Below are 8,808 nucleotides of genomic sequence, written 5' to 3'. Positions count from 1 at the left end.
ACACTTGTGTCTCATGCTGTCATGCATGCGTGAATCATCTTTTTTAGTTTTTGGTTTTGAAAAGTTTCCATGCATGCATGAATCGCATGGACCAAGACCATGCCGAGTGGCCCAGTGGATGCATGTGAAAACGATTAACCGGTCCCTTTCCGATCAGTCAAAAACTCAACAGAAACTTCTCCCACGTACGGAGCACTTCAATCATTCACGTGACGATGGAGAAGAGACTTGCCCAGAAACAAACAAGAAAAGCCGAAATAATATTAAACCAGGTTCGGAAGAAATATCTTAACCCCAAATAAAATTACAAAACTACCCCCGCCGGAGCAAGTTGAGCCACTCCGCGACAGAAAAAATGGAAAAGGAAACTCGGCGGTGGGATCCATTTCAAATCTCCCAGGAAAGAGCTGCACCGTCAATCTTCGGCCAATGACGTCATGCGACCTCAGAGCTACCTGCTCCGTTGAGTTCCAGCCGGTGGGGCCGTTCCAGGTGATGCAAGCAACTGAAGCAAGTCTGTTTTAATTTGCAAGCAAAGCACAGCCGCCAGTTTTGCTCTAGTGGCAAAGTCGTGAATTTGCTCTACAATGGGACAGTCCCGCCATTCCGCGCCAGGGACTGCCAGTTGTACGTTGGGGAGGATGGGTTCGATCTAGCCGTTGAAATCAAGCAGGCATGGAGTTTGACGGTCTAGATTTTAGTGGGTCAATCATGGCGCCTCTTCTAAAAGTTCGGCTTATTTCTGGTGTTGTACCTCTAGTCCACTACCGTCTGATACGGAGAAGCCGACTTCAATTTGGTAGGGCGTGTTTGTGAAAGGGGAAAAAAAAAAAAAGAAGCCTTTTTGGGAAATTCGGTTAAGGCCCCGAGGTAGAAGTACTTCTAACTGATACATGATTGCATTTTTTTTTGTTTTAATTCGTTAAACTTGTCATCATAATGTGATTAGGCTTAATACTTTGTGAAATCAAGCACATGATAACACTAAAATATCTAAAGATTTTATGATTTCAATCAATGCAATTAGGCTTTTTGTTTGCTCAGACTTTAAATTTCTCTAAGCTAATGAAAGGTACCGATAGTTTTCTGTAAATAATATATCTTTTGATTTGTAATAGTATCCGTCAAATGAAGTATTAGGTACAAAGTATAGAACTATCAAATTGATTCTTTTAGCTAGGTTTTTTTTTTTTTTTGAATAATCATTTAGCTATGTTTGAAGAGAAAATAATCTCGAGTTTAATATAATATTGTTAACCTAATGAGTAGTTAGTTGACCGAACAAAGACCAATATTTTCAAAATAAGGAAAGAACCTGTGGTGAGCAAAATGAAAACGACAAAAAATAAAACGGTTGGCAATTTCACTCAAGTTGAGTTCTTTACAATTTCCTAACTTTCGTACATAACATCTCTAAAATCAAGCACGACAGAAGATAAATTTTTTTTTTTTCGTATATATAATTACCTGCATTAGCGAGATAATGAAGGGGGCACATCCCACATCACATGTGTTTAGGCCAAGTGTTTGAACTGTTCTCACGCCGAGTCTCCATCCGACCAACCCAAAAGGCACAAAACGCTTTTCGACTTTTCGAGGCAGCACCACCACTCTGGCAAACGCGCCCTTACCATCAACGCACCCTCTCGTCTCCCTCCCACTCCACACTGAACTAACGGTTCAGATCTGATCCATACATCTCCCCCTTTCCCTCCTATATAAAATATATTCCATTCCCTTCCGTTTCCTCTATCTCACATTTCCCTCTTCTCTCCAGACCTGAAATTCATTCTAGGGTTTTAGGAGTCTGAGATTCGGGGTTTCTCAGGCCCATCATCATTATGCTTCTACGAAGCTCATCGTCGCCGATACTAAACTCATGGCTCCCCCACTCCAAAGACTCGGGTCTCGGGTCGTCCTCCTCGCCCGAGCCCGAAATGGTGCCCCAAATCCCCCGAACCTGCGCCATTTCCCTCAGGTCTCCTCTTTCCGTATCTCGTAAAACAAACCAACACCTGATCACTCTCACGCGCGCCCGCTCCGACGCCGATCTCGGCGGCAGCCACCAGCGGAGGCCGCCGTTCGCGAACACGTTGAACGGGTTCGAGGAGATAGGAGAGGAGGCTGGTTACGGCGGAGGAGGAGTGAGGAGGACGATGTCGTTGGGATTGGCGGAGGTGGAGGGGTGTGAGATGGGGACGAGAGAGAATATCGGGTTGTTGAGCGGTTTGGTTGGGGGTGGGGACGGCGGAGGCAAGATCTGCGGCGGTAATGGCGGCGGATCGGACGGTGGTGGCGAATCGGATCGGGGAAGCGCGACCGCCGAGACGCATTATCGGAATATGATCGAGGCTGATCCCGGCAATCCTCTGCTTCTTAGCAACTATGCTAAGTTTCTCAAAGAGGTAAATTTTTCTCAAGCTTGAATTTTACCGCAAGAACTTTTTTTTTTTTTACTGAATTTGTGGTTTTGAATTTTTGATTAGAGAGTTTACGTTTAAGTTACTAATCTCTGATGGGGTTTCTGTAATTTTTTCAATTGTATGCGTAGTTTTGAACCGAAAAGAAACCCATGCATCTGTTTATGATTTTAGTTTGCAAATTTGAAGTCACTTTGAAGCAAATCCGTGCATAATTGTTTGAATTTTGTTACTGGTATCTCTGATTTTGGAAGCAGATATATTGTTTTTGTAAAAGAATACAAAATCTATGCATATTTTTATGATTTTGTTAGGATTTACAGGTTTTTGATTCACTATTTTTATGCTATAGTCAAGATTAGTGGTGCTAAAGGTGTTGTTTTGGTAAAAATTTACAGGTTGTTGGGAATTTAGAGAAAGCAGAAGAGTACTGTGGGAGAGCAATCTTGGTTAACCCAAACGATGGAAATGTTTTATCCATGTATGCGGATTTGGTATGGCAAATTCACAAGGATGCTGCGAGAGCCGAGACTTATTTTGATCAAGCTGTTAAAGCTTCACCTGATGATTGGTAAGAGCTATGTTCATGTGCTATCAACCTACTCAGTTGAATTGCAGTAATGGAAGCAGTGATTTCTGAATTAGTTTTTAACTTGGTTTTATTGTTTTTTTTTTTTTTTTGTGGTGCAGTTATGTTCAAGCATCATATGCTCATTTCCTTTGGGATTCTGAGGAAGACGAAGATGAGGAGGAGGAGAAGGAGGTGAAAGAAGAAGGCAGCAACCGAGCACCAGCACACAAGTTGATTCACGGAGTTCCCCCTTCCCCGCCTCCATTAGCTGCTGCTGCCTAGATCTGCCCGCAGTCCTGACCTTTTTGTTCATATCTACTTGTTAACCCTTTGTAGTATAACCGCTTTGGCTGGCTGCTCACTGCTTGGCCGAGATGAGCTGCAATCGACTGCTCTTTGTTTTGTTTTCATCTTCTTTTTTAGTCAGTTATGTCTGTAAAAGAAAGAAATTGTAACAAAAATAAAGGCTGGAATATATTTTTTCAAAGTAAAATCATTCTCCCTAATGCTTGTTTAGCATATTATGCATCCTCTGCTGTTAATAGTCAACATCTAAAGTAGCTTGAAGAAAAGTTGTTTCCTTTGTTGTTAAAATGCTCGAATGGTGAAACGAGTTTTCAGGAAACCACTGTTTAAGGCCTCTGGCTAATAATAGCTAAAATAGCAAATTGCTCTGTTTTCGAACCTAAAAATGAAAAACGGTTAATTGAACCTCGCTGTCTTTGCTTCATCTTCAAGGATTCACAAATTCTGAGGAAGATTATTTATACCCATCTCTTTTGATACACACTTTTTGTGTTAGGCTGTTAAGCCATGGCTGCCTCTGTATCTCCATTGTCGGAATCAATCAAGAAGAAAGCAACACATGCCTCTGCCAAGTTCCGAAACTCTTTTACCCGAAAGGGTAAGAGAAGCAGCAGCAAAGTCATGTCTGTCGAAATTGCAGATGTGCATGATGTTGAGGAAGGTCAGGCTGTTGACAAGCTTCGTCAGGCGCTTATATTGGACGAGCTTCTTCCAAGCAAGCACGATGATTATCACATGATGCTTCGGTTCTTGAAGGCCAGGAAATTCGACATTGAGCAGACCAAGCAAATGTGGTCTGAAATGCTTCAATGGAGGAAGGAATTCGGAGCTGACACGATCAGAGATGATTTTGAATTCGAGGAACTCAATGAAGTCCTGGATTATTATCCCCAAGGACATCATGGGGTGGACAAAGATGGAAGACCGGTCTATATTGAGAGACTGGGACTAGTTGATTCAACCAAGCTCATGCAAGTCACAACCATGGACCGATATTTGAAATACCATGTTCAGGAATTCGAAAGAACATTTGATGTTAAATTCCCAGCTTGTTCGATTGCAGCGAAGAAGCACATTGATCAAAGTACAACTATTCTTGATGTTCAAGGAGTTGGACTAAAAAATTTCAACAAAGCTGCTAGGGAGCTTATTATGAGCCTTCAGAAGATTGATGGTGACAACTATCCTGAGACCTTGAGCCGGATGTTTATTATCAATGCTGGTTCTGGTTTTAGAATGTTGTGGAGCACTATCAAGTCTTTTCTTGATCCGAGGACAACGGCGAAGATTCATGTCCTTGGGAATAAGTACCAGAGCAATTTGCTTGAGATTATTGATGCCAGTGAGTTGCCAGAGTTTTTAGGAGGAAAATGTACTTGTGCTGATGAAGGAGGATGTATGCGTTCCGATAAGGGACCATGGAAAAATCCAGAGATAATGAGTATGGTCCATAATGGTGATCATAAGTGTTCAAAGGAACCAAGGACTCAGGTGGCTGAAGACAAGAAGTCAGTGTATGTATCCGATGACGAATTGCTGTATTCCAAGGGACATTCTTCCCCTTCATTACCGAAAAATTTCCAAGAATCTTTCAAGCATGAAGATTATGCCCCAATGGTTGATAAAGCTATGGATGTAACAAGTCACATTGTTGTGGGAAGTGTCAAATTTGACGCATTTGCCTCTTCTAAGTCGGCAGATTGTTTCGACATGCCTGAGGCTTGCAAACCTCCTGAGGGGTTTAGTGCTCGTTTTTTGGGGGCTATTATGGCATTTATTTTGAGCATTGTGGCTATTTTCCGGATAACAAGTAACGTGCCAAGGAAGCTTACTAATTCCACCTTCTACTCTAGTGCTGTTTGCCACGACGACACAATGCTGAAGAGCAAGGCGCCTTCTAAGCCTGCCATTGCCATTTCTGATGCAGATTTACAGTCCATCATCAAACGCATGGCGGAGTTGGAAGAGAGAGCCATTGTTTTGAGCACAAAACAAGCCACCATGCCACCCGAGAAGGAGGAGTTGCTTACTGCTGCTTTGAGCCGGGTTGATGCCTTGGAGCAAGAGCTTATGGCAACTACTAAGGCTCTCCAAGAGTCAATTTCCCGCCAAGATGAGCTCTTGGCATATGTTGAAAAGAAGAAGAGGAAAAGGAGGTTTTTCAAGTTCCACTGGTGAAGGGTTCTTATTTGCACCCTCAGTTTATGTCTCATTTACCACATGTAAATAATTGTACAAATTTACCTTGGTAAAAACAACTGCTTTGGTTACGATTCTGCATGATATCTTCGAATATTATACAACATCTTTTTATTTGAGATGAATTTCCACAAGGGTGATTCTAGTTGGACCTCCAACTTTTTTTAATTATTAATAGACTTTGTCAAGTTATATGAAAAGACAAATAAGGACAAAGTGAGAAAAATGAAGAAAAGAAATAAAATTACTCTTCTTACCTCCCCTATATAACATTCAATTAAATTGTTTTTTGCTTTTTATGGAAGTTCCTTATATTTCCATATAGTTTTATAATTTATCTAAAACAATTAAGTAAAAATAATAATTTCTATACATGGCTCATCATTTAATACAAAGGTAAATTCAAAACAATCTAATTTGAAATTTTCTTAAACTAAATTAATTGAATATTATGATATTCAGTAATAACTCAATAACCAATCCAAAACCCTTGAAATCCTTCTTTTAGCAAATTCAAAGTTATTCTAGTAACATATCAAGATCAATAACCAACCCTCTGAGTAATTTTGGTGGAGGAGAGACATACTCATAAGAGAGCAATATCATTCTTCTCGTGGTTGAAGATAGGGATAAAAAGTAGAGTAACCGATTATTGTATCTCATGTTCAAGGGTGTTTTGGTAAAAATAAGGAGGTCTACTTAACTTTTCAAGTATTATAAAAAGTAAATTAGAGGTGTACTAAGTATAAGAGGTCCAAATAGCAAATTTGGAGGTCCAACTAGAACCACCATTTCCACAAGCTTCTGTACGTTACAAGAGTTTTTCAACCTAATTTTCAAGAGAAAATGTTACAAACAGTACCCGAATTAAGGCTCATTCTTAACTTCAGTATCCGACTATGCAAAACTATCACTTTGGTACCCCAAGTTTGAAGTCCGACCCAAGAATAGTACACGCCGTCCATCACGGCGTTAACTAACTAACTAACCACGTGGCATATTTTGAGGGCTCTCATGGTTTGCCACGTAGCAAAGACTTAACGCTGTGATGGATGGCGTGTACCATTCTTGGATCGAGCTTCAAACTTGGGGTACCAAAGTGATAGTTTTGCATAGTCAGATACTGAAGTTAGGAGTCGGTCTTAATTCGGCTATTGTTTGAAATATTTTCTCAATTTTCAAAGGCAGGATTTGATGCAAAAGAAAAGCTTGTATGGGCCAGAAACGGGAGCATAATTTATGAAAGCTCTGTTTTCCTAATGCATTGTCTCCTGCACCTGTACTTTTCTCATCGAATTGGAGCCAAACCTAATGAAAAGTGGAAGCATGTGATGACCCTGGTCAGTTGGAATTTTCTTTTATAAGATTCCACATGTTTTATCTTCATCCTTTACAAGTTAGGCCTTTGTTCCCAGCCTACCCTTTTGGATCTCAGATTCTGAGTTATTTGTCGTTCTCTCTAGAGCAAGTAAATCTTTGGAAATCGGCACACAAAATAGTTCCATACATTTTTTATTTTTTTTTTCACAATAGTAGTATTCTACGTTGGTATAGGCTTACAAAGACAGGATTTTAGCATTTCTAAAAATGGAAATACAAAGTAAATACACTAATGAATGAGGCTCATAAAATCCAGAACCAGCCTAGAACCGAACCACTAACCAACCCGACTCCAAGGAACACAACCATTACAATTGCAGATAGTTCTGCTTCTGGAACTGGTACTAGTTTTGGTACTGTCATCATGATGACACTTGTGAGGTAACCATTGGACATTCCAAGCATAAATGTGAGGAAGATCATAGGAACTTCAGTTTTCAGCCATGTTGGTCCATGGAGGCAAGCAGTGAAGATTGGATAGAATAAGAGTCTGGTAACACAAGCCCATGTTGCCTTTTTGATACTCTTCAGAAGGTACACTGCAGTCAAAAATTTACCTACTAAATCCGCAAAGTTGTACACTGTGATAAGCAAAATGGGATACCAATCTTGAAGAAGCTTGGATTCCAAATTTTCAGCTATAAATCCTGGAAAGATTGACAGAGTCACTGTATAGATTAAGAAGATCCCAAAAGCTGGCCCGGGAACTTTTTGCGCCACAGCCCAAAATTTCGGCCTTGATGAGCAGCAAAAGGATTGATCTTGAACAAGTTTGCAGTGTTCCTGCATGACTCTCAGCTTGTATAGCAAGTTGGAACAAAGGATGCAGCATAGGAGTATAATGATGCTGACAATAAAATACAAGTGGGCACTTGTTTTAAGTCCTTTTGGGGTCTGTGGAACCATTGCCTTTGTTGAAATTCTCAGGACACAAATTATAACACCTGAAACCAAGAACTCTAATTTAAATATTGGTAGGGAAAAAAGTTCACATACATTTACTGAGGTTATAATTTGCATGGTACCTGAAGAAGCAGTGCCAGCAAAAACAGCCTGCATATACTTTTTGGGAAGCTTTCCAGCTGATCCCATTAAGCTTCCACCTACCAAGCCATCAGCTAAGCCACATATTACAACTGATGCAACTGTTACACCATAAGCTGCATTAGTACTGAGATAACTAGCCCAATCTGTGATAGGAGCCACGGTTAACGAGAGAATAAACATCAAAAAACCCAAGTTGAGTCTGAGCCTAGGGCTCATTTTCTCCCACCAGCAACCCCAAGTCATCATTACAACCAGAACTAGCACTGAAGAACTCATGTAAGCTACGGAGAAGACCTTCTCGACATGCTTGGTTGGATAGAGATAGCCAAAGTAATCAACAGCAGTGATGAATGCATTCCAAGGAAGCAAATTGCCTGCTCCGAGCAAGAAGTGAATAACGTAAGCAACCTTGTAAGCATCTCTTGGCTCATCTTTGAATTCTAGACCTTTTACTCCACTTTCCATTTTGTGAAACTCTTGGTTTGTGTCACTCTTGGTTGGAAACTTATATAGCACCATTTTAGGCGGCGAGTGAACTTAGGGAAGTGATTTCTGACAAGAAAGGAATCTCCAAGCTTTATGATCAAAGCTCATGTGGGCTAGCTAGCTAGCTAAGGCTTGTTGTAGCTCTGGCTTAGGTTTGCTATATCAGCAACTAGTTCAAGCTAGAGCACAAGAATAGCTGGAACAAGTAAGCTGGACCGTGGAGCCAGTTAGGTAATGGATTTTGATTGATGGATTTGATTCATGTAGAAAAATTATGCTGAGAAGAGGACAATAATGGATGGGTGCTGTTACAAGTACTATTTATATATACACCATTAGAATTTGGGTGACTAGAAACAAGAATACTGAACGTTTCCAGCAAAATTCTGTTCCTTGATC

At 40.6% G+C, this 8,808-nt stretch overlaps 3 protein-coding genes across 3 annotated transcripts; 2 read left to right on the top strand and 1 right to left on the bottom strand.

The window, feature by feature from the left end:
• Window positions 1–1,744: 1,744 nt before the first annotated feature.
• Window positions 1,745–3,484, top strand: LOC112189997. Its single transcript, XM_024329408.2, has 3 exons — window positions 1,745–2,405; window positions 2,819–2,991; window positions 3,111–3,484. The coding sequence occupies exons 1-3, from the start codon at window positions 1,842–1,844 to the stop codon at window positions 3,271–3,273; spliced, it is 900 nt and encodes a 299-aa protein (XP_024185176.1). The 5' UTR covers window positions 1,745–1,841; the 3' UTR covers window positions 3,274–3,484.
• A 143-nt stretch (window positions 3,485–3,627) lies between these two features.
• LOC112189996 (phosphatidylinositol/phosphatidylcholine transfer protein SFH12) lies at window positions 3,628–5,635 on the top strand. Its single transcript, XM_024329407.2, has one exon. The coding sequence runs from the start codon at window positions 3,805–3,807 to the stop codon at window positions 5,473–5,475; it is 1,671 nt and encodes a 556-aa protein (XP_024185175.1). The 5' UTR covers window positions 3,628–3,804; the 3' UTR covers window positions 5,476–5,635.
• A 1,350-nt stretch (window positions 5,636–6,985) lies between these two features.
• LOC112188625 (equilibrative nucleotide transporter 8) lies at window positions 6,986–8,608 on the bottom strand. The gene is made up of 2 exons (XM_024327777.2): window positions 7,902–8,608; window positions 6,986–7,820 (listed from the first exon to the last, which is right to left on the bottom strand). The coding sequence occupies exons 1-2, from the start codon at window positions 8,440–8,442 to the stop codon at window positions 7,120–7,122; spliced, it is 1,242 nt and encodes a 413-aa protein (XP_024183545.1). The 5' UTR covers window positions 8,443–8,608; the 3' UTR covers window positions 6,986–7,119.
• Window positions 8,609–8,808: the final 200 nt, after the last annotated feature.

This window comes from Rosa chinensis, chromosome 2, assembly GCF_002994745.2.
Source record: "Rosa chinensis cultivar Old Blush chromosome 2, RchiOBHm-V2, whole genome shotgun sequence".
NCBI classification, from domain to species: Eukaryota; Viridiplantae; Streptophyta; class Magnoliopsida; order Rosales; family Rosaceae; genus Rosa; species Rosa chinensis.
Note: the sequence above shows the minus strand (reverse complement) of the source record. Positions and strands in the feature narration are given on the sequence as shown.